General features: G+C 41.5%; 1 protein-coding gene across 1 annotated transcript in view; it reads left to right on the top strand.

The window, feature by feature from the left end:
• GMPS (guanine monophosphate synthase) overlaps window positions 1–25,380 on the top strand; it is a 30,876-nt gene extending 5,496 nt beyond the window's left edge. Inside the window, exons 2-16 of the mRNA XM_074912118.1 lie at window positions 187–368; window positions 3,853–3,967; window positions 5,538–5,635; window positions 6,640–6,743; window positions 8,747–8,940; window positions 9,248–9,413; window positions 10,945–11,096; window positions 11,749–11,922; window positions 13,527–13,632; window positions 14,658–14,773; window positions 15,700–15,825; window positions 16,915–17,030; window positions 18,728–18,858; window positions 20,433–20,605; window positions 22,142–25,380. Of these exons, the coding sequence (XP_074768219.1) occupies window positions 187–368; window positions 3,853–3,967; window positions 5,538–5,635; window positions 6,640–6,743; window positions 8,747–8,940; window positions 9,248–9,413; window positions 10,945–11,096; window positions 11,749–11,922; window positions 13,527–13,632; window positions 14,658–14,773; window positions 15,700–15,825; window positions 16,915–17,030; window positions 18,728–18,858; window positions 20,433–20,605; window positions 22,142–22,243 (2,055 nt within the window). The 3' untranslated portion in view covers window positions 22,244–25,380. The remainder of the gene's footprint in view (window positions 1–186; window positions 369–3,852; window positions 3,968–5,537; window positions 5,636–6,639; window positions 6,744–8,746; window positions 8,941–9,247; window positions 9,414–10,944; window positions 11,097–11,748; window positions 11,923–13,526; window positions 13,633–14,657; window positions 14,774–15,699; window positions 15,826–16,914; window positions 17,031–18,727; window positions 18,859–20,432; window positions 20,606–22,141) is intronic.
• Window positions 25,381–25,643: the final 263 nt, after the last annotated feature.

The following is a 25,643-nucleotide window of genomic DNA, read 5'->3' as shown; positions in this document are numbered from 1 at the left end:
CATCTACTGGTCCTTGTAAACTTGAGAATGTTTTTTAGATGTTTCTTGGCTAGTCTTTATCTTTTTGATCATAAATCAACATATAGGCCACCTTAGCAAGCTTTGCAGATGTTACTTATTTAAGAGATCTGGCTTGAAAGCCTGCGGCGTGTCCCCGCGAGGCGCTGACGCGTGTGCCGTTCGCAGCCGGAGAACGCCGGAGGAGAGCTCAAGGATGGGCAGCACCGCTACGAGGGAGCCGTCGTCATACTGGATGCCGGGGCGCAGTACGGGAAGGTCATCGACCGTCGGGTGCGAGAGCTCTTCGTCCAGTCCGAGGTCTTCCCCCTGGAAACGCCAGCCTTCGCCATCAGAGAACAAGGCTTTCGGTAGGTGTCCCCGCCGTCCCTCTGCCTGCGCGCTCTGCTCCTCCGCCCGCTCCGGCGGCCCCGGAGGGGGTGGGCAGCGGTGGGAATTGCCTCGGGGGTGTGTGCGCTCGCTTTCATTGTAGTGGGGTTCATGATTGCATCTTCAGCCTCCCCACAGCAACACCTGAGTGTTGCTGGGGACGCTCACGTGGAGTCTTAATTTTGTGTATTTGTTTCTCAGTGCCTTAATGTCGTTTTAATCATTTCCATTTGTAAGTATCATTTAAGAGGTTGCTTTTTCAATCTGTATCTGCGAAAAATTTAGATGATCTTGCTGTTTAACCTGTTAAACTAGGGCAGCTGTTAATCAAGAAGACAAGTTGTGTGAGTTTCTAAAAATCTCTTTCTTAGTTTGATTTTAAAAAAAAATAAATTGGATACTGAAGCTATTGTGGTAAATCATGCCAAACTGTTTCTGTGAAGCAAATAAAAAAACTCACTGAAACTACCACTCATTGTTTGGAGCAAGAAAAGGTCTCTCAATTATAATATTTAGTACTTTGCACATTCCCTTTTCTTGTTTTAGGCTTAGCAGGGTATGCTTTTCTTTTGGGGGGGGAAAATAAATACCCCAAAGTCTACAAATTGTCAAAGATCTTACTTGTCAGTTGAGTACAAATCCAGAAATACGCTGCATGTGAGCTGCTTGGTTGTGCCTGACAGCAGATACAACAGCTCTTTGCTGTGAAATTGTGTTTTTCCAATCAATGATAATTAGTGAAACAGTAAAAAGTGTATTTCAGTAAGTCAAATAGGAACTTATTGATCTCTTCCTAAAACACAGAGAACAGAAAACTTAGGAACTGCTGGATCTGTCAGGTGGCTGTTGTGTGAAGAATTTATCTTTCAGAAATGTTCTGAAAAGTACCTTCTCTTGTCAGATGTTGTTTACAATTCTCTTAACAGTCAAGCCTTTAAAAGATGGACTAACTACTGGTTTAAAAAGAATTCCTGCATCTCCTGTGTGCTGGATTTGAGGTGTGGGTCATAGTACTAATGATGTTTTGTCTCAGACCTGTGCTGTATTGATGCAGGTTTGTAGTGGGAAGACCTTTTCCCCCTTTCTTTTGACAGCTGAACATTTTTCAGTCTTGTGATTAGACCCGTTGGACTTGTCATTCCAAATAATTGCTGTCTAAAATGTGGCAACACACCTCTTCCTTCACAAGGTCACTTCTCAAGGTTAAGGGAGTGATTTCAGGTTATCCGTTACCCAGATGGATCAATCAGGTTTGTGTCCACAGCCTCAGTCAAACATTTGCATCCAGGAAAGCTCAACAAATACTGATGTCAGCCATTGGGTGCTTTTAATCAGTGACCAGGGGTTCATGGCTTTACTGCAAGACTTTCATATATATATTCCACATCATGGGAATAGTCAGGTTTCCGTGTTGCAGCTCGTGCATTGACGGGCCGAGGAGCTGCGCTTTGGTCTGTGCTAAGGCTTGAGACAGGCAGCAAGACTGAACATTTTGCTAAACTTTATTTACATGTTGTGTTTAAAGAGCCAGCTCCTCAACGTCCATCATTTCAGAACAATCTCTAGAGACAAGTTCCATCTAAATATGACAGACATCAGCAGTTTCCACAAGATCCTGGGCCATGGAGGTGCCACAGTCGGGGTCTGCACTGGTCTTGAGCCGAATTCTGGCACTGTCTGAGCTCAGGTGCGGGTCCTGAGGTCGGAGTATCAGTGCATGCATTTTACTCTTGGTTTTTTTATGTTGTTCCCGATGTGCCTTTAATCCTCTGCAAACAGGCTTTCCAAAGCTGGGTCAGGTTGGTTTGGAAGTGGTTTAAGGTAAACCAGAAAAATGTATATTCATACCAATGCAAGAAGGTATGTAAGAAATTACAAGCTATTGCAGTAAAACTGTCAAAATCTACATCCCGTGCTAATGTCTCCTGGACAGTTGAGAAGATGCAGGTTCCTCTTTCACCCTCAGCTCGTAGTTTTTATCTTTAGTACTTGGACACATTTGGCTAACCTTTCTGTATTCTGTGGAATCTTAATTGGTATGGAAAAAAGCAGCTTTTTAAGACTCTACCGTTTGAATAGGACAGTGTATAACTATTGACTTCTTGTAAGAAGGTTCAGTTTGTAGGTGTGGCTATACGTCATTTAATTAATATTAAATAGTGTTCTGTATGTATGGCCCCTACACAAATCTTGCTGTAGGTGGGGTTATAGAAGCAGCATTGCCACCAGGCGTTAAGGGGTTTCGGGCTCTTTCTAGCAACATCTGAGTTTAGGAAATTCATCAGGTCTCTGACTTGAACAGCAGTGCCTGTACATGTACAGCATGTACTAGTTGGCAAGTTTGTTCGGTATAAACTGCACCTGGGTCAGCCGTATGCTTATTCCAAAGCTCACTTGTCCATCCTGATGTACAAAGAACTAAATGCTGCCTCTTCCAGCTCGCAAGCTGCGGCACTTTGGCTCCAGGGGGAGCCCCCCCCCAGCCCCCTGCCTCGTCCCCTGCATTGGAATGGGGAGCTGGGGGAGTGGAGGTGGGCTGCAGGGAGGGCTAGCTGTGCCCGGGGGGGCAAGCACCCTGCCTGCTTCAGAGGTGGCTTTTGGTGTGTGGGCTTGGCACTGCAGGGTTGTTTCTGCTGGTGATCAAGGTGGCGTAAGAGCACTACCCGCTTCTGCTGCTTAAAAATAGACAAATTCTATTTTGTCAGTACTTGCATGACAACTGCTCTGAATAATGCTGGAAGAAAGCTTGGTTAGGTGTGTTTAATCCTGTGTGTGCAACTTCTCTCTTTCTTTGTGGAATAAACAGTACACGAGTCCAAGGTCTGGTACACCTGTGTTCGATCCTGGGCCGGGGCCAAACAGCATTGCTCAGCTGGCTGGCACTTCTGTAGTTCACGATTTTGCAAATCATGGTTTGCAAAGGTCTCTCTTCCCTTTTGGAAAGATGTAATTTTCTGTTATAATGTCAAGTATTAGCTTCAAATGCTCATACGTATTGGACTTGTAATTCGCAACCCATGGCTAATGCCATCGCACTTTGTAATCGGGGGGATTAAGGGACATTTTTCTCAGCAGCTCCAGATATTTTGGAGTCTTTTTTTTTCTGAATGCAGCTCCCCTCCAGATGGCACCGACATCATGAAGTGTGTATATATATATCTTAACGCTAATACTCTGCATTTGATCCTCACCATCTTGTTTCTCTTGTAGTTGACACTCAGCTATGAGGAATTTCAAGTACAGTCACTGTTTAAAGTGGTTTATATTTGACTTTGTTTAAACTGATTAAATACCTCTGTAGCATAGCAAAGTTAAGCTATATGTTAGGGTATTTGTGAAAATTTCTTTTAGGATATATAGAACTCTAAGAGTATTATGAGACAATGCCTATGTTTAAAGCAAATAGAGAGATTTTCAAGTAAACAATACATTTGAGTTAATGTTTTCTTTATCTTTTGTCTGCAGAGCTATCATTATATCTGGAGGACCAAACTCTGTGTATGCAGAAGATGCCCCATGGTTTGACCCAGCAATATTTACAATAGGAAAACCAGTTCTTGGAATCTGCTATGGCATGCAGGTGCAGTTGAGAGAGAGATGTTTATCTACAGCTGTCTCCTAGGCCTTATTTCTGATACTAACTGAAGATGAACTGCTAAAGGACCTGCTTTTCAAATATAAGCAGTGTGCCATGTATGCAAAAGATATTTTTGAAGTGCTAATTGGTACACTGAGCATACTGTGTATTCTGCTCTTGGCTCTGCCATACCAGTAGCATAAATGGTTTCTCTTTGCTTGACTGCTGTGAATTGAGTTCCACGCTGCCTTTTTTTGTCACCACAAATGTACCCTGCCAGTCGTTAACTAATCTTCTCTAGTTGGTATTGGAAAATGTGCCCCTCGTGTAAACAAGTGAAAGAGTTTTTCCCTTTTGGTTTTCAAGTGTGGAATGTTTCTAGTGTAGTTCTTAAGAGTGCTTAAACCCTCCTGTCAACAAAACACTCATTTGCCTTAGAACTGAGTGGTGATCCTGCAGTGATCTAGTAGATCTGAGCTGAGTGAAGAAACAGACTTCCAGGGAGACAAGGAATGGATTAGATACGTGATTTCTGCTTGTGCATCGTATTTTTTTCCAGGGTTAGTTATTTGTTAGGCCTTCAAAGGTGCTGAATAATGGCTGGGAAAACTTCAGACAGGCAGGTGATTAACAGAAACAATATTGGCACTCCCTGTTCTAAAGGGAAATGTGTGTTTATATTAAAATGTGCCTTAAAATGCTGAGCAAATTGAAAACCACACTAGTTAGCCTCAAGCAGGGGAGTTCCTTAAGGCTGACTTTACAGAAATGAGTCAAGTGTCTGTATTAATGCACTACTACTTCATTAAGAAAGATTGAAATCAGTCAAGCACAGTAAGTATAATAATCTAACTAGGTCTAATATGAAGCCTTAAATCTCTGCAAGTTAAAGTAGCTGGAAGGTGAAACTCTAAAAATATTTGTGAAGTTGCCAGTTATATTTGCAAGGAAGTCTTTATTTTGAGACTTATGAAATGTAAAATGCAGATATAGGACTCTGAACACCAAGGTGACTTTTAGAAAGAAAAAACCTGGCTGAGAATTGTACTACTCCGTTATAGCAAGGATTATTAAGAGTCACAAAAACAACACTAAGGGAATAGACTCAAGTTTTTAACTGGTTCTCCAGAGCAGAGGAGCCAGAGTTTGAGAAGTTTAGGCCTATCGGAGGGCCCTTAACTAAAGAACAGATAAATCAGATTTTTGTTCAGCACCTTAACTGTTTTTATGGTAACTGGCCTCAGATACTCAGCTGATTTGCAGAGCAGCTGTTTGTAAGTGCAAGTAGATGTACACTATTGAATATGCATTATTTTGCATATTACTTTGTTGTGTGCAGCAGCAGTTCCCAGCTATGCTGGCAGAAGGGAGCAAACCCATTACAGAACAATGATTAATTCTGAAGAGAATTCTTACAATTTTGTAAAACGACGTTATTAAATGAGTATAATCATGAAAAACTAGGTTGGTATGTGTTGGAGGGCTAGAGCTATTGTCAGTCATAGGCAGCCTGGGGTATAAAGTGGTACTAGATTGTGTGGCGCTTTTTCACGTAGTGTTTTTGTTTTGGCAGATGATGAATAAGGTATTTGGAGGTACGGTGCACAAGAAGAGTGTTCGAGAGGATGGAGTGTTCAACATTACTCTGGATAACACGTGTTCACTGTTCAGGTGCATAGACATTTTAAGTTATCAGAACAATGTTGGAAATACTAGTCTGGAAATTGGTGTCTGCATGAGAGGAAGCTTATTTTAAAGAAAATGGTGAAATTGCACCCATGCTTATCTGATAGCTTCTCATAAAACTCCTGCAGCTGTGTTCCTGAGTAAGCAAGTTACTCCTTTAAACAAATACTTCGGCTTAACTTCTCAACTTGAGTCTAGAAATGCAGGTGTATTTGCTTGGAAATCCGTGTAAACTGTTTATTTCAAAGTAGAACATCTTCACTGAGACACCATAAAGTGTGCCACAACATGAGAACCTTTGTGTTAAGCTCTTGTCATCTTCTGCTGTGCAGTGTATTACTCTTGTATTGGTTGGCACCCATCCAGTTTTTGAAAGGTAATAAAGTCTGAAACCATTCATTTTCTACCTTCCTTTAAAATTGCTTTGGGATATTTTATAAAACCAGAAGTAGATTTCTTGGTAGTTTGTCAATGTCTCTCAAGTTCCTTGTAACAGTTCTAACAGTTTGCTCATACCTGGCATTACAGTTTTTATTAACTTTCCGCTGTAAGGCTACTGCAGAACTTTATACCCAGCCTAAAAGTTCTCAAATTGTCCTGAGAACACTTAGTTTTGACCAAGAAAACTTCACTTCATTGAAATAAAAGGCAGAACTCCCAAGTATCCCGATTGACTCTAGATGGCTCTATGCGTCAAAGAGAGGATAATTTAATATTGGCATGGTTATAAAAAAACCCTCACCCTACTAAATTAAGATAAATTACCTCTTGCATGAAGGGTGTATTGTACAAGATCTTACGCAGCTTCTAATGGAGATGTCTCCGAGTTGGAGGGCACTGTTTCTGGGAAGGAAATCCTGCATATATTTCAAACAGGCCTGGTCAACCGAGATGTGCTTTTATGGGGATCCAACAGGCTCTTGGAAATGCAGGTAATTAGGTCTTTGTTCTTTTTTTTAATTGATTGTAGTTTTTAATCTTTTGTTTAGGGGCCTTCAGAAGGAAGAGCTTGTGCTCCTCACTCATGGAGACAGCGTGGATAAAGTAGCTGATGGATTCAAAGTGGTTGCACAGTCTGGGAACATTATAGCAGGTATTTATTTTATACTGAAATTGTCTTTTGGTAGTATTCATTAGAGGAAAAAATATGGCAGACAGAACCAAATGGGAACAAACTATCCCTGTTATTTAATTGCCAAGTGAGTGAACTGTTTTTAACAATTTCTGGTATGTGTTTGCTTGCATGTTGTGCTGTCTTGATAATAAAGGGACAAATAGACATGGAAGTGAATGGTCTTGTTTTTAAATTGGTGGTTTAAGGAAAATTTAACTTTATGGTTTATGTTATTTCAAAGGATGTAATAAACTACTGTGTGTCCTTAAGCTAGGGGAGTGGAAGATGTGTGCAGTGTAAGTGGTGTTTGATTGGTTTTTGCACAGTACAAGTCAAAGAATCACAGAATCCCAGGTTGGAAGGGACCTCAAGGATCATCTGGTCCAACCTTTCTTGGCAAGAGCTGGGTCTAGCCAAGCTGGCCCAGCCCCTGTCCAGCTGAATCTTAAAGGTGTCTGATGTTGGGGAACCCAACACTTTCCTGGGGAGATTATTCCAGTGGCTGATTGTTCTCAGCATCAAAAATTTTCCTCTTGTGTCCCATGGGAGTCTCCCCAGGAGACTTGTACCCGTCACCCCTCGTCTTCCCCCGTGACCCCTTGCACAAAGGGACTGTCCATCTCCTCTGCAGCCACCCTTCAAACAGTGGCACGTGGCGAGAAGGTCTCCCCTCAGCCTTCTCCTCTCGAGGCCGAGCAAACCCCGTTCTCTCAGCCGTTCCTCACGCGGCTGCCCAGGCCTTTGATCATCCTTGTGGCCCTTCTCTGGACCCTCTCCAGCCTGGCCACATTTTGTGAACTGAACACAGTCAAACACTGTTTAATTATTAAAGCTTGATTAACTTGCTATTGTATTTAGTATTACTGCATGAATGTTCAGCTGAGCAAAAATAATGTTGGTACTGAAAGCAGCGATTCAAATATTACGCACAGGCAGTCACAGAAAAATGTAGGAGCTTAGAATTTGGTTTCTGAAAGCTACTCCAATTACTGAATGCCAAACAGCTTCCTGTAGTCTCTTTCCTAGGAGATGGGAGACCTGGAGAGGTCTTAAGTTTACTGAGCTACTTAGTAAGATCTCAGATCATTCACCTGGTTTATTTTAAATGTTTCATTAAAAAAAAAAAAAAAGCTTAAGATACTGCTTTTAAATCATACAGGTAACTAATTTGAGAAAAATTGACCTTTTAAAAGACTTAAAGGTGTTTTGTTACAGAAAGATTCTTTCCAAACTACCGTTAAGATTAGACAGAGCATTCACTATATTCTGGCTTGCCTTTGAAGCCATCGAGAACTCATGCCTACAAAAATAATTGTTTTTGCTGTGTAAAGTTTGCTGCATGCATTGTGCAAGCTCCACCAGAACTCTGATATCCTTAATCCCACTTTGTGGAGGGATTAGAAACGAGTTGTACCTTTCCTATCTGGAACACTTTCCCGTGGGCTCTTACAATAGCCTGAGGCTCCCTTGTGTGTAAATGAAGAAATGGTGGTAAGGTGGTACCAGGCTTCCAGCAGTGAAAAAAAATACAGTGATCATTTGTTAATCCCAGCCTGACCAAGACTTCCGTGGTGCAAGTGCAGTGCTGGATCTACTCGCAGGAGCCCTCCTGAGACCGCTGAGGAGCAGAGTGGTGGTGCTGCCCGTGCACAGCTTGTCCAGCACAGCCCTTCCAGCGGGGGCTGTAGGGGGGATCCTGTGGGGAGAAAAAAAATTCACATCATTGACTTCCTCTTCTCACAAGGGTTTTCCAAGGATGTCTGAGTGTTGTCCCTGGTTTCTGAGGGATTGCGTGTTCTGGATACGTAGCAGTACCCTCGTTCCTAATCTTAACCAGAATCTTTAGTTTTGATTGGTGATTTGTGCCAAAATGTGGCGGAATAAATCGCTCAAGCACTGTATGCTTGATTTTCTTTGGTATGCATTTCACTTCCAATTTTTTTTTTTTTTTATGCCATGCTCATCTCTTTGCACCAACAAAGGCATAGCAAATGAATCTAAAAAACTGTACGGAGCACAGTTCCACCCTGAAGTTAGCCTCACAGTGAATGGAAAAATGATCCTGAAGAATTTTCTCTATGATATTGCGGGATGCAGTGGTACCTTTACAGTGGAAAACAGAGAAGTTCAGTGCATTCAAGATATCAAAGAGAAAGTGGGTTCATCGAAAGTCCTGGTAAGTAGATTGAATTGAAGCTGAAAGATTATTTGCAAAAGCTTGACAAAAGCACTGACGCTCAGAGTTACTCAGGTTAATTTGAAGAATGCAGAATTGCCGTGATTTGTGTAATACATTAAACAGGTTTTAGAAATCCTGCACAATTGGGTCGATACATTGTTTGACATCTTGTTTTCTCCCAAATCATTGACTGTAAGTCTGTTCTGGTCCTCAGAGTTGAACTATTTGTTAACACTTTCTCTCTAGACAGCTGACCAAATTTTGTATGTTTTTTTTTTCCTTTTTTTTTTCCCCTCATCCTTAGGTTTTACTCAGTGGCGGTGTGGACTCAACAGTGTGTACTGCTCTCCTGAACAGAGCTTTAAATCAAGATCAGGTCATAGCTGTACACATAGATAATGGTTTTATGCGCAAAAGAGAGAGTCAATCTGTGGAGGAGGCACTCAAAAAACTTGGCATTCAAGTTAAAGGTACCATAATTTTGTTGAATATGCCTGATACTGCTAATGCAGTCTCTCCTAAAATGTATGTTCAGTGTTTTGTTTCATTGATTTGAATGATCTTCACAGTTCTCAGACTTTACATACCCAAGCATGGCTGCTAATTTGGAACCACCTAGGCCTGTTCACAAAAATTCAAACTGAAAATATTAAGCCTGCCTTACTTGGTTGGAGCCTACACCGAGCTGACCCATCTCATCGGTTGTTGAGCTCTGCTCTCTGCTGTTGGGGCGCAGCTAAGTGGTGAAGTGCCTGTTGCCTCTCTGCTGATGGCTGAGCAATCAAAACTCATTTGATTGCAGTTCTCTTTAGTAGCTGGGTTAACAGTCCTCCATCGGGGCTTTATTTCTTGTCCTGGATCTCTTTCTTTTTAAACTGTGAGCTCGTTTGGGTGATTGAATGCTATTACAGTGAAAATTACTTTTTCAAGGCATTTTATTCTTCTCTCCTGGCTTCTAAATAGATGTGTTTTAGTTGGTTTTGGAGTAGCTTGTTGAGAAGCGGTATGTGATAAGGGAGCAGAAGGTACCTTGTCATGGCTGATGAGAAGGTTTAGAGTTTTTTGGTACCTGAAGTGCAAGTTGCTCGAAGACAAATGATGTATGTTTGAGTTGTGCAAACAGTGAGAGCTGCTTTGTACTGCCCGGCTGATTTCTTTCATGAGCAATAGCTGCCTGATGCCGGGGCTGTGTGTGAGTACAGCTGCCAAGCGTCTGTCCCTCACGTTTTGGCCAGGAGGCACGGCACTAGGTGAGCAGTCCCTCCCCATGGCCCGGCAGCGGGACGCAGCGCAGGGAGCTCGCACGCTCGTGTCTTGCACGTTGGGCTGTAACATCCTGATGCAGCAAAGTCTAAATTCTGTTCTACATGCATGTTGGGGTTTTTAAATTTTGTTTTTACTTTTTTTTCAGAGGAAAATATAGGTCTTATATTTGCACTCTGTAGACCAATAAACTTGGGCTCTGGCTGGCTGCCAGAGTAACAAATTGAGGGAATCCCTGTGCTGGAAATGCTCCTTCTGTAGGTCATGGCGTTCAGTGCTGGTAAAAAAAAAAAAAAAAATGCCAAAGAGTCTCCTAGCTGATCTCTGCCTTGAAAGCCTCTCTAAATGAAGAGGCATAATGTACCATGAGTAAGTAGTGCATCATTTAATTTTGGTTGCAGAAAGGCCTTGGGGAAATACCGTCCTGTAAACTGTTTACATAAAGCAAGTAAATTATAGTCTAAGAACTCAAGCAAGAACTCAACTTTCACATGGTTTCCTGGCCTCATAATATGAAAAAAATTGCCCTCTAGAGTAGGTTAATAAGAGAAATAAAATGCTTTTGTTACAATTAATTCTTGAGCTATTGAACAGCCCTATTTAATGCAGTTAATAGTCAAAGGACTGGAGTGATCTTTATTTTCTTTTTTTAAAGCAGTAGAGTGAAACTTGTATTTTTGCAACCTTGCATAAAAATCTTTACCGGCTTTGCCAAAAAATTCCTGTAATTTCATGCAGTGGTGAATGCAGCTCATTCATTCTATAATGGGACAACAACTCTGCCCATCTCGGATGAGGACAGAACTCCACGTAAAAGAATTAGCAAGACCTTAAACATGACTACAAGTCCTGAAGAAAAAAGAAAAATTATTGGTGACACCTTTGTTAAGGTAATGTTTATTTGTTGGCAGGAGGTGTTTTGGTTTTTGTTGGGTTTTGGGGTTTCTTTTTTTAATGCTATGATGTCTAGGTAAGTCTTCTGTGTCAGGCTGTTACGTTCTAACGTGCTGTGCGCTCAGTGGCGTCAGTGGTCTTAAGCTGTGGATGACATAAGAAGCCATTGGCACGTTATCCTACACCTAAAACTTTTGGCACTCGCTCAGTGGTCACAGCGTGGTTCATGAGCATTGCGCAAGGTCCACCAGCATGTTCAGATGTACTGCTTGGCCATTCATAAACTTCCATGTCATCTTTTTTCACCAGATTGATGGGTGACGTGAACTGGGGCGTGCTTCTGGTGCTTTGCTGAAGATGACCCATTTTCCATCTGTCAGCAGTCAGTGTTGGTGATGAAGGGAAGATATAACATTTAACAGGCAGTAATGTTCCTGTAGTCTGAAGATGTTTTTTCCATTTTCTGTTCAACAAAATATGGGGTTATAGGACTATTTCAGCAGTGGGCCAATGTCATAATTAGTCTTCCTATTTGTTTGTGCTTTTGCAGCTCAGTAGCATTCACTGGGCAATCCATTACCTTCCTTTAGACCTTTGACAACCAAAAAGTAGATTGGAACACTTTTCTTTTTTCTCTTCACCTTATAGATTGCCAATGAAGTTATTGGAGAAATGAATCTGAAACCTGAAGAGGTTTTTCTTGCTCAGGGTACCCTCAGACCTGATCTCATTGAAAGTGCTTCCCTTGTTGCAAGTGGCAAAGCTGAAGTCATCAAAACTCATCATAATGACACGGAGCTGATTCGAAAGTTAAGAGAAGAGGTAAATGAAAACAAGGATACTGGTGTATCCTTCTGGTTCTGACAGGTGTGAAGCCGAGTATCAAAAGTGCAAAACTTCTGTGTTTTGCTGGTGTAACTGTCCCATGTTGATGGGACCCTGTTCTGATGAGGCCCTTTAGGTTCTGTTGTAATGTGTTGCAATTATTACATTTATTGCTAGTTGCTGCATTCCCAAAGTAGTCAAAATTGTTTGAGTGTTGTCCAGCAGTGGCTACTGAGGAAGATGTCAACAGATTGAACATGGATTCATTCAATGTGAACACTTGTGGTCTCAGCTGCACACTGAAAGCTGTTTCCTCACTCTTGCCCTTTTTAACCCTCAAAACAAACCTGCGTCCTAGTAAGGAGGCAGAGCAATACCACATGCCTTTAGTGGGAGAGGGGTTTAAGACTTCTCAGACAAATTTATTCTGTTTCAGCTGGAGTTTGTGATGTAAATGGGTCACTTATTCCTTCTGTTATATCTTGTTCTGAATACCAGTCAGTGGGTAACCTTTAGGTACTTATAGTCCATTTCTGGCCCATTATGGTTTCAGGCAAGAGTGGTGTCAGTGCTTTAGTGAAAAGATAATCACCTCCTGTTGAGAGAGGGCCAAACTTCTTCTCTTGAACCTCTAGTAACGTTCAGCACTGCAAGCATAGTATTCTCTCTCTTGAGAGAGCATGAGACATTTAAATCTCTCGAAATCTAGGGTTAATTCCTTCAGGTGCCTACAGGGATGAGTTCTTTCTGTTCTTACACAGCTTCTGCATCCCATTACTAGTAAACTGATCAGCTGTCTGCCAGCAGTACACTGGTGGCACACAATCTGTTTGCCAGTTGTCAATTTAAGAACCCACAAATCTATCTGAAATGGCCCAACATGGGCATCTGTGGACGACAGCCAGGAGGATGAAGATGATACGAACACAGGAGGTTGAACTGTCTGAAGATAAGGAGCCCAAGTCCTGTCCCTTTGATTACACTCCCAATCGCTCCGTTCAGTCCAAAGTCCAGAAGAGCTTTTTGAATACCTTTCCCCTGCAGAGCTCTTAACTATTAGCATATGAAGTAAATGTAGGAGACTGCCCTGTTCTGCCTTTTCTGATACTAGAATGGTAAGTTCTCCAACTGTATTATAAGAAGGAATCGGCACACGAGACATCACGTAACTCTGTTGGAAGGTGCTCAGTTATTAGTAAGTGCCCAAGTAAGTTGGAGAGAAAATAAGTTACTGACCCACACTTCTAATACTGTACAAAGTATTTTCAAGGCTTCTGGATGGGTTTGAACATCTAGGGAAGAGAAGAATGATCTGACTTACTGAAGACAAAGCAGGCATGACCAACAGCTACATCCACACTGATTGTGCCATTCATATTTCTGGCACAACCTTAAACTTCCTTGTCCTGCAAGGACAAGCCTCTGTCCTGCGACTGTTTTTACAAAGCCCACATTCACATGTACTTTCTTTCCAGTGTTCATGCAAGTGTTGGCAGGTGACGCTGTGAAAAGCAGGCCAGTTTGACTGCCATAATCTGAACATTTGAGGCTTTTTGTTTGAGTATGTAAGCTGGAGTGTAAGTTGTGTTTTCTTCTTTAAGGGTAAAGTAATAGAACCACTGAAAGACTTTCACAAAGATGAAGTGCGAGTGCTAGGGAGAGAACTTGGTCTTCCTGAAGAGCTGGTTTCAAGGCATCCCTTCCCAGGTATGAGAGTTGGTCTGTGCTACTAGCGCGGCGCTATGGGTCACATCAGTGTTAATTAGAATATGCCTAACCTGTAGAGTAAATGAATGCTGGAGCATAAAACTTACCTCTAAACAGGAAAAAAAATGATGGATTTATTAGTTTTTGCTTAAGCAGGGTCTTCTTTCAGGAAATGAGCATTTAAGAGCAGCTTTATTACGTATAGTGATTAAAGGTTTATAATTGAGTTTGCTTTTAGCTGCAGTTTTTTCTTTTTAGTTGCGTAAGAATTATCAGTGAAGTGCAGCTGAATGCTGCCTGAGCTGTCAAACGTATCTTACTTGAAATACTGGTCTATATCCACCTGCCTTTCTAAGGGGCATTTGCTGTTCTGAGAATGATTGCGCGGGGAATAACAACAGTTCTTCACCAGAAAACATCAAAGTTACCTATCAGAGTAAGTCCACATCCTTTTAAGAGGGGAATGTTTTTTCTGTCCCTGTGTTGTAGAAGTTGTCCTGCAGGGTGTGTAGTAGTCCCTGGCAGAGCGTGGAGGCTGTTGTGCTGATGCACCAGCATCACATGAAAAGCAAGAAGCTGTCTTCAGACATTTCCAGGAAATTACACGTGGTTTTGTATCAAGTAGCTAAAAGGTCAGAGAGCTGGCAGGGGTCTTTAGAAACAGTGGAGACTCAACTCTTATAACCAACTCTCTGATCCCAGTTGCCTAGTGAAGGGAAGGAGGTTCCCGTTTGCTCTGGCTTTGCCATCTACCACACTTCATCACCACTAATTGCTGCTTTAAACAGCCAGCCCATTTAGCTAAAAAAATGCTTAAACGTACCAAACAGAAATACTGTTCCGGAATAAACACCTTGTGTATTTTTTTATCTCGTAGGGTGTTTAGACAATTGAAGTATAGGTACAATGGCAAAGCACACTGTCCTCGGTGACTGACCTGCTGTTCCAGATGCTATCATGTTTTCAGATGAAAGTCAGCTTTCCTGTTCTCTAGTATAATGTCTTTTTTCAACTCTGCATTGCAGGTCCTGGTCTAGCAATCAGAGTGATATGTGCTGAAGAGCCTTATGTGTGCAAAGACTTTCCTGAAACAAACAACATTTTGAAAATAGTTGCAGATTTTTCAGCGAGTGTTAAGAAGGTAACAAAACGGTGAAATTCTAACATGCCTCAAAGTAGTGTGGTCATTCTGTAGTGGCCTGCCATAGGGTTTAAGCTGACAAAATTCTAAAACCACTTTTTTGTGCTCTTCAAAGAGTAATGCATTTCAGTACAATTCACTTGAACCCATTCAGTATAGTACAGTAGAATTTTTCACGCTATGACTGGTGCAAATGTTAGATTTTGAAAAATGGGAGTTTACATAATTTTCAACCAGTACATAAATTTTGTCTCAATTAAACTTTGTGCAGCTGAGGATTACTGGAGATTTTTCACTCCCTGAAATAATGGTAACTTTCTGTAGTTGCATGCCCACACAATCACTAAATGTCTAAATTAAAGTTCCGGAGCAAGGAGTTAGTGCTTCCAGATATCCTGAAGAGAAACATGAAGTTATGTTTAAGTTCTCAGTCTCTTAACTGTTATGACCTTCATGATTACTGTAAACTCACTTGAACTAAACTGCAGGGGGCTGGAAAGTTGTTAGCAGAGGCCTGTTCTAAATCCCAAGTTCAAATTGACTTTGTAAAACATGGAAGGGGAGTATTTCCTTGAAAACTTGTTGAACTGTGGTGTGGAGTAATAGGATATTGCTTTGTTCTGTATCTGAAATAAACAATAAAGAAAAGTATAGCTTTGTGAGAGAGAGAACGAGCATAGGAAAAGAGCTTCACCTGTGGCCTTTGAGAGCTTCAGCCTGAACTACATACAGTCCAGTCCAAACTGCTGTTGCTAAAATTTAGTTGTTAAATGGAAAATATTTTTAAATAGTTCCAAGGGGTTAATGTGAACTAAATTTAAGCAAACAGCTACTTAAATAATAATTTAATTAGCATTGTATAAGCTCTGTTTGAGTGCTTGGGGCCTTTATTTAATTAAAATTTATTTTTCTGCATCATTGCACAGCCACATACTTTGCTGCAGAGGGTTAAAGCATGTACAAGTGAAGAAGATCAGGAGAAGCTGATGCAGATTACAAGCCTACATTCACTGAATGCCTTCTTGTTACCAATCAAAACTGTGGGAGTGCAGGTACGTGGATTCATTCCAGGGATGTTCTGAAAGCTGCTTCCTACCACTGTGGCAGGCTGCAGCGAAGCATAATTGCTGCTTTAAGATTGAAAATAAAGGGCTTGACACGAGAACATAATCTTCAAATGACTGATATCTGATGATGTTGTCATTTGTCAGTGCTGGTGTAGTGCAAAGGTGTCAAGACATCTGAACAGACACTTGAGCAAGTGCCAGGTCTTGTATTTGAGGATATCATTAAGGCTGGATGATGCTGGTCACTTAAAGGCAGTTTCTTCGTGACTTCACAGTCTTGTAGACCTCTGCTGTAATCCTGTTGCCCACTTTAAGGCTCAGGAGTCCTACAGCATTGGTCAAAAAGCCCCCTGCTTCCTACATCTGCCCATGCTTGCTGCTCTTTCCTGTGCTGGTCCTCATCCTTGCACCAGGGCAGTGCAGGCCGTTCAGGGTCCGGGAGCATTTGAATCCCTGCAGCGGGGTAGTCTTTTCTTTGCTTTCACTCCTTTGCTAATGCCACTAGAATTTTTGTGGGCTGTCCTTTGTATTTGGTTTGTATTTCTGTCACCAAACACTGAGCTGGCATTGTCATGGACTTGTGAGCAGTAACTTGGAAGATTTCTTTACTGAGTAGTCAGAGCTGTAAAGTACCTTTCTTTGCTTTATCAGTATTGAATTACATCTGTTGTTATCCCCTGCTTAATCCTGTGTGTCTCTTCTGTAACTCCCTGCAGTCAGCTTTTCTCACTATTTTTAAATGGCAATATCCTGAGCAGATATTTATGCTCCATCACAGGCTTTCTTCAGATGGTGCTGTCAGAACAACAAGACACAGCCAATCCCTTTGCTCAGGTCACCTTACATGAATCTTTCCATCCTGAACATTTTGTACACTCTTGTTAGCTCACAACACAAATACAATTCTGTATTTTCTCATTCACTTGGTATCTCTCAGCGTATTCACCAGCTGGGTGTCTGCTAACTGTTGACACAAAGTACGGTCCTGTAACCTACAGCATGAATGGGAAAGTATTGTGAACTATTTTGGCAGCAAGCTTCACGTTCATTTATTTACCTTTTTTTCATTTATAGGGTGACTGTCGCTCATATAGCTATGTTTGTGGGATCTCTAGTAAAGATGCTCCTCACTGGGAGTCTCTTATGTTTCTTGCCAGGCTCATACCACGCATGTGCCACAATATAAACAGGTAAGTATTTTGAATTATCTTTAGTTCTAATGATCATCTTAATATATATGGAATTTTAGCTTGCACAAGCATTCTCCTGTTTGATCTGTGGTAGAATTTTTTTATATGTTGGACAAACTTATCATACAGAAGTTACAAATGCACAATAAATCAAAACATAGGTTTATTTCTGAAATTGCTAGCCTGAAAAAGAAATTGATAGCATGTCTACTAATTTTTTTTTAAGAACTTGGTTAGACAACATTCAGTGTAACTTATGCAAAATCTTTTTTGAAAGATTCCAAGTCTGCTGATGAGTTCTGGTGTCATGCAGTACGACTTTGCTTTGTGTCAAAAAGGGAATTTACGTGGGACTGTCAGTTCTAATGGCACACAGGAAAGCTCCGAAGCTGGGCAGTTTAATCTTAATTGAGCTCTCTTGTGAGTCTGCATTTTCTAGCCACTTGATTCCGTAACTTTTCCAGCAGCTGAAGTTGCTTAGATATTAAATCAGTTCTGGTGAATGCGTGTCCTCCTTGCCTGGCTGCCGACTTCCTGATGAAACTGCTTCTAATTGCTTATAGCATAACTTAATTTTGTCACATAAGGTGACACCTACTGAAGGAGGTATTCTTAAAGGCGAGATCTTGAGTTGCAAGGTGGTACTTTAAACTAAGTGCAGAGGGAACAAAAGAAGGCAGAAAACCAGGACTGCGTGTGCAATTTCAGAGTATGTGCTGGGTGTACAGCGTTGGTGTCCTCTTCAAGCTCTTCTGGATTTAATACTGAATATGCCCCATTTCTGGGAGTTCTGCTGTACCAGGGTCAATCTTTCATTGCTGTTTCTAGGGACACTGAAGTTGGCAGTTTGAGGAGTGGTGCACTGAAATAGTTGGTCTTCTGCCCAGCTATGCTTGCAGGCTTTATATTGCAAACGAAAATACAGAGTGAAAAGCTTGCCTCATTTTCTGCTTTGGATTTTAGACAAGTGTTCTTGGTTTGTATCTACAAACCCAAATAACTCATGTGAATATGTCGTAGTAAATCCTTGTATGAGACCAGTCAGAAAATATTACACTTTGCTTTTTGTTCTGCAACATATAAAACACGAGTGAAACTAAAAAGATAAAGCTGATGTGAACTGTTTTGAATTCAGAAGACATTTTATTACAGATGTAGTTATGTAGATTTTTAAATAGTGGTGTCAGTGCCCTGTGCTGAAGACACAGCTATTCCTTAACAATAAGGTTTACTATTTAATGGTATTTTAACAATAAGGTTTACTATTTAATGGTATTTTTTGTGGTTTTCTATTAGGAGAGAAGATAGAAATTGTAAGAACTTAAGTAGCTTTCTTAGAACCATCTTAGCTTTTACTGGCATCAAAGTAAACTTGAAAAAACACCCTTTGTGATAGTGCTGAGTTAGGATTTCTGGGTTTTTTTCAAAGGATTATTCTCTTAAGTAATACTGGGGCTATCACTAGTCTGTAGCAAACCAAAGTACATTTGTATGTCTGATTTCCAAAGCTAGTGTGTGTGTCGTGTTTGCAGAATATGCACGTGAACTTCTGTTAAGCTCCACTTAGCAGCTAAGGAGCTTTTTTTCCTAGTTCTGTTTTCTCACAGCAATGCTAAAGATGCAGTCTGTAGGGAATCTGTTTTATTCTATGTTAGCATGATGTTTGGGCTTACATTTCCATCCTGCCTGTTTTCCAGAGTTGTGTACGTGTTCGGTCCACCGGTCAAAGAACCTCCCACAGACGTCACCCCCACTTTCCTGACAACAGGAGTCCTCAGCACTTTACGTCAAGCTGATTTTGAGGCTCACAATATTCTCAGGGAGTCTGGTAGGTGCTTTGCCTTGGCCCAGGGATTAGACTCTTGTGTCAAGATCCCTGCAAACCTGACCGGGGGTAGTTACAGTGGTACTGTCAAAATCTAAAAGCTTCTCAAATAGCTGCAAAAAATGATAAGTTAATGGGGTGAAAGGCAAGAGCTGTTTCTGCAAGTTGTAGAAGCTGGTAGCTAAAGGGCAGGAATTGCTAGCCTTTCTGACGGCAGAATTCATTTTAGGGGATTTTGGGGGATTTTGAGGGATTGTGGCTTGCCGCTGACACATCACAAAGCTTGGTGGTACTTTACAGCAGTGCAAACTTCTGCAAAAAGTGCTGTTAGCCAGCTGAAAGTCAACCGAATTACTTCTCTTTGCTGATGATCTCAGTCATCAGCATTTACCTGAAGTAAATAAACAGTGTAAAGAAACTTGGCATAGTTTCTAAATCATGGGGGGGTTTTGTGGAAAGAAGGGAGCCTGAATGCTAAGTTTCATGACCATTAGGTCATGGTGCTCACTACCTGGGGTGGCTTCATAGTTCTCAAAGTAAAAACTGTATTTGAAAATCCAACGACTTCAGGCTAGCAGATGGTAATACTTCAAACCCTCAACATCCAGGGAGCTTTTGGTACCCTGTGACATGGCACATATCACATATCTAGGAATATAGTTTTTCTGAGGTTCAGTTATTTTTATTTTTATTGTTTTACTTAATTACATTTGAAGATGTGATACGTGTGGGAAGCAGTTCATCAGCCTTGCCTGTATTTTGTATAAAACAAATTACAAAGGAAATCTCTTTTTGGACATACATGCTCTGTTTGCAAAGCTGTCTTACCATAGTTTATATAAAAATAGCCTCAAAAGGCTGAGGATAACACTTACAATTGTGTTTGTAAAACTGTAGATGTGTCTCGCTAACTTTTGGTGACACTCGGCTTTGTGTGAATGAATCACTCCCCAAAATAAAGCTTGAGTTACTTAGTGAAAAAGACTCTTTGTACCAGTAACTCAAGCGGGTGCAAGCAGAGGGTGAGAGCCTGCATCGGTGTTAGACTGGCTCTGCAGGCTGCCACACACCTGCACCTCAGACCTTTAGATCATTTAAACACTGAACTGATGGGAACTGTGTATTGGCTTTCAGAGCCATTAAAAAAAGAAAAAGTGAGGTGATTGTCTGGAGTTACCTATCAACCACCAGCAACAGGGATACTTAAGAGCTTTCTCTGAAATATGTCAGAGCTGCTTGTGATGGGCTCTTCATTGGGCTTGATACGGGAACAGATAAAACCCCGCGGTTACGTTATGTGGATCTTAAATTGCATCCACAGCGAGTTGCAGGGATAACGGAGCCCAGCTGGGTGTGTTCTGCATGCTGCAAATGCTGAAGATCATTTTGGGTGGCAGTTTGTGTCGTTTTAGTGTGAGATCTCCTGGGGTGAGGGAGCAGTAGTGGAAAGATCCCGAAAGATGTAAATGTGGCTCCTAATAGGTAGTTTGAAGTACATGTGGGAGATGCTGTAAAACTTCTATCACCCTTGTGTCTTTAAACCAGATTAATGCCCTTTGTGCTACTGTTTTCTGAAGGTTATGCCGGAAAAATTAGCCAGATGCCAATAATACTGACACCGTTGCATTTTGATCGGGACCCCCTACAGAAACAACCTTCCTGTCAAAGATCTGTGGTTATTCGAACTTTTATTACAAGTGATTTTATGACTGGTATTGCAGCAACTCCTGGTAATGAGGTGCCAGAAGAGGTAATACGGGTTTTGAAGTTCCTTTTCAACACAAGCTAGTATTGTAGATGACTCATTTTGACTTTCTTCCCTTGATCGCTTGCCTTGTCTCTGAGTTTGGTGTGACTTTCTTTGTCTCTTTCGTTGGATTCATTAGGAAGAATATGGTGGTGTTTTGGGAAAAAAAAATCTGTGGGAAGATGAGAATCTGGCCAATGGATATGGCAAACTTAAAGGCTTTCCAGCAGAGTTGAGCCAAAACACCATCAATTAGAAAAAAAAAAAAGAATACCCCAACAATTTTTGAGATTTTGAAATAATTTTTTTGTATTCGTAATTGGGAATGTCCTGACTTACAGATTTGCCCTTGACTGCCACTCCTGATTGTACTGGAACTTGCTGTTTAATGTCTCAGTGTGCTGTACTAAAGCATTTAGGGGTTGAGTTCAGGCACATTCTTCTGGGAAACTTTATCCATGTCCAGTTTCAAGTACTTGTCTCCCTGGGAATGCAGTGTAGATGAAGACCAGGATTGACTTTTTTTTTTTTAAAAAACATACTTTAAAAGCATATAGGCATCGTTTAGTGATTGTGTGTAACTGAAATCTTCTACTTTAAGGCAGCCCCTATCCATTTAAAAAGAAAGGATTCAGCGTTAAGTTACCATGTAAACTGTTCCATTATATAAAATGAGGATTTGTTTGACCTTGAAGTTTGTGTTTAAAAACAAACAAACCAACCATAAAACCCACACCCAAACAAAACGCCCCACACTCTTCAAAATGTAAAATTGTCGCTTGAAGCTAGGTGGTAATGTGGTAACAAAATAGTAGAGGGTGTGGAAGAGACCTGTATTGATGGGGAAAATAGCTGACGAAAAATTTTCTGTGTTTTTCCATGGAGAGCAATGCGTTGTTTAATTTATGCTGGCACTATGGAACAGCGTGTCATCGAAGTGGCAGTGTTGCGAACTGTGGGATTTTTAAGGAACCTGAACTTCTAAGGATCAGCAAATTCTCATTTGGATACTTTTGCTAATGTGAACTGGTTGTGAACTCTGGAAAATAGCTCTCAATGGAAACTCTTTCCTTCGGGTGTCTCTTGCTGTTTGTTTTTTGTTTTTTTCTTTTAGAGCTCTTTTTTTTGTTTGTTTTGAAAGGGCTTTTGCTCAGACTATTGTTTTGGGTTTGGTGGTGGTTCAGCTGGAGATGATGGTGGTCTGAGAAAAGTCTGGAAATGATTGATAATAACACATAAGTGCTGAACTTTCAAGAAATAGTTTTGAAGCTGAAGAGCTGCTGCCTGGAGGGAAGTGTACTGCGATTGACACCCTGGTTTATTATCAGTGCCAAAAATCAGCAAGTTCCGTGAAGCTAGAGGTTTTAAGTTGATTTTATTTCTTAATTGGTGGTAATATGCTAATAGCTATAGGCTCTTTCTCTCTTGTGTAATTAGTGTGAACAGTTTTCCTTTTTTAAGCTTTTCTTGGATAGTTTTCATCAGGTCTGTTTTACATGTTTCCTCCTGATGTGTTCTATTTTTTTCTCTCCGCAATAGGTTGTGTTAAAAATGGTGGCGGAGATTAAGAAGATTCCTGGTATTTCTCGGGTGATGTATGACTTGACATCAAAGCCACCAGGAACTACGGAGTGGGAGTAATTAACTTTTTTTCTATTAAAGTACTGTGTGCAGTCTAAATCATATCAGAAACCATTCCCAGTGTTGACATGCAGTACTGTGAAAGAGTGACTGGAGCTGCTACATCGCATCAGATTCCTCTCCTGGAGCATAAACCTGCAGTTAAGAGCTGTGCTGGGGATGACTAAGTGGGGCTGAGGATTTGTACGGGTAAATAATCATGGCAGCCTTGCCGGTGCGCAGACAGATTCCTATTGCTTTTGCCTTTGTCCTACCGATTCTTCCCGTTTTCATGTGTTTTATTGTTAACTGTAACTTCAGCGTCTCTTTGTTTTTGTACACTGTGTGAGGAGAGACAGTTTATTTACTTCTACCAAAAGCATTGTTACAGCCTAAAAACGTAAAATGAATTCTTTGTGACCAACTGCTTTTGAACGGATTTATTATAAATAAATATTTTGCCAAATGGAGTAGTGGGTACGGTTGAGCTGTGGAATTACCGTGTATCTGTTGTACACTGTTTAGCCTGTTCTGTATTGTTTGACGTGTCAGCCCATGGCAATAACGTTGAGCTCCAAAAGAGCAATGCTGAAATATTACGGAATTACCTCTGTCTGTCTTTCCTGTACCCACTCCCTCTTGCATCGCTCGGTAGCTGTGTGTGTTGGCAACAGGCGTGGATCCACGGGCGCATCTTTAGTGTCTGCATGTGTCGAATTCCAGGCAGTGAAGTGTCTCTGTGCTTCTGGGGACGCTGATGGAAGTGTACAAATGGGAGAGCAGTGTGGAAAGCTGCGGCACCGGGGCTGCTGGCTCTGTAAACCCTGTTTCTGTCCCCGGAGGCCGGCGCAGCAGTCCCTTCGCAGCCTGCTGCCGATGTGCTTTCCTGATACTTGATGACAGTTTATTTTCTCGCGTTTGCTTTTACAGGATTTTTTTTTTAATGTATTGTACTTAGCTTGATCCTTACGATCATTATAGCTGTTAGTGTGGAGTCACAGTGTCGGAGGTGACTTACCCAATCCATGTAGATCCCTTCGTCATTCCTGTTCTGCAGTTGATGTAGTTAAGTAAGCAATAATTTGAGAGATGGTTACTTTGGACACCTGTACTTTTCCTGATGTGTTGAGGCAAAGCTATTTCCATCCACCTGAGAATTTTGAGCATGTCCTGTGATTGCTGTCTGTGGAAGTAACAGTTAAATCCTGACCTGAGCAGCGTGCTGGGTACCTCCACCGGTGGAACCCCAACGTGTATCCAGGCTCATCCCTCTTATCCCTTTGTTTTAATTTAAGCAGCTGCATTTCATTCAGCTGCCAGATTACCATAGTGTTATGGGGTAAAATACTTGGTTTAAACTGTTCAATAACGAGTATTTCATGGCTGTAGCTACTTATATTTCCATTTGCATAGATTTGTGAACTGGAATAACTGTTGAAGTGTTTGTTCTATGTTCTCTTGATTGCTCACATTTTCCTGTTGTTCTTACATTTCCTGCCTACACATTATGGTAATTTAGTTTAATTTCTGCTTATAGGAAATGGCTAACTTGTGTAAATGTATTCTTTTGCCTGTGTCATTGAGTGGTGGTTTTTCACTCGGGGGGAGGAGATGGTGTGTTCCAGCTCTCTGACCCCTCTGAGGGCAGGGGCTGGGGGAACGCTGCCCCCCCCTCGCAGCCCCGCTCCCGGCAGCTTTTGCAGTGATCTTCATCGGTAACTCGATGCCCCCTTTATAGAATGGGGGAGTAATTCTCACCCACATCTGCCATACCCTCTTCGAGCCCTTTGGATGAGCTTTTTGTGATGTGAGTGAAGTATTAGCAATACAAATGTTCTTTTGTTACTGGACTGGTCTGTAAGAGCTGTTGGTCAGAAATGCTGTAAATGGGTGTTTGCTGTGGCAGAATCTGTTATAGCATGGGTTCTGCTGAAAACAAATTTTCTTTGTAGCTTATCTCAAAAGAAAGGTCCCTAATGAATTGATGGCCTTAGAGTACATTTTAACTTTCTGTTAGAAGCTGAGGATAGTTGTTTCCATTACTGTCTTGGTGTCTCAGCTGTAAAGGGTGCAATGACAAGAAATGAATCTTTCTTGGTGTGATGCAGAAATCCTTCAGCTTTTAATGCTACGGCAGTTGTTGCTTGTTGTAAGTAGACTCGCTCTTGCTGCTGCTGCTGCCACCACTTCGTGTTGCCTTGACAGCAAACAGGCAAAAGAGGAGGAATTAGTAAAATGTAATGCAAAGACTATAGAGCATCTCTTAAACCCAAACCTTTCCCAGTTTTGACTGAGACACTTAGCTGGTCTCCGTGTAAATAAATCCGCAGTGTGTAGTCCCATGGTTACGGTGTAACTCTCAAGAAGACTTGGGTGGCGCCGGCGGTGCCCGCGGGCTGGGGGTCATGGTAACTGTTGGACCTCTGGACCGCAAACTTGCCGCCTACTGGGCAGAAATCTGTTCTTCACTGCATGCTGCACACTTTGGAAGTCATTCTTGGAGTTGCCTCTTAACTACAGGCGTGATGTATACCTGTGTGCTGCGTGTGTACTGCAGTTTGACATCCACTTTTACCATCTTTTAATCACCCGGGTTGCTATTGTGTCTAATGACATGGAGCTCAACAGCAATTCCTGTGCTCTTTAGGAACATACTTTGGTTTGGGATTTTATTTTTTTTTTTAAAGCCAGAAGGTTGAATATTGAAAATTTTAGGCATAAACTCTTGCACTATGATCAAAATGTCTTATCGAAATGAAATTTGTGCTCCTTGGCTCTCTTTCCCCTGTTTTGATGCCTGTGCCATGCATTGTAGACGTGGTGGGTTGTTCTTAGGAAGGTTGGTGTTATCATCCCAGCGGTTCTCGAGTGTTTTGATGGAATCCGTGTGTATCAGACAGCCAGAAGTGGAGAGAAACTTAATACTCTGTTCACATTTCTTAAAAAAATATATTTAGCACCTAGTTTACAAACTAATAACTGTAGCTGCCCTGTACAATTGTTCACCTCGAGTCTTCAGTAAAACATGTCAGCAGTTAGAGGAATTTGTATTGGGGGCATTCCCCATCATTCTCAATTTTTAACATTTTTCTGCTTGTGAAATGATAAAGTACTGTGAGCCTTAATTTTTATCCACAAATAAAAATATTATGTTTGAACGTCGGTGTGGCTTATTTTTTAGGGCTTATATGTCAGAGCCATATTATAAACAGACTGTCTGTTTTGGGTTGAAAAAGCTGGTTTGTGGCAGTCGTGCTTTCTGGCCGCAGACCTTCCTGGGATGGGGAGATGTCCCTGCTGGGGCACGGCTGCTGTCCCTGGCCCTGTCACAGCACAGGACACCCCGCTGCAGAGTCACGGGCCACTCTGGTACTTACCCCACGTGTGCTTTTGTACACTATGGCAAGAGTAACTCTTCCTA

This window comes from Athene noctua, chromosome 8 (genome assembly GCF_965140245.1).
Source record: "Athene noctua chromosome 8, bAthNoc1.hap1.1, whole genome shotgun sequence".
NCBI lineage: Eukaryota > Metazoa > Chordata > Aves > Strigiformes > Strigidae > Athene > Athene noctua.
The sequence above is the reverse complement of the archived record's forward strand: the minus strand, read 5'-3'. Positions and strand labels throughout refer to the sequence as shown.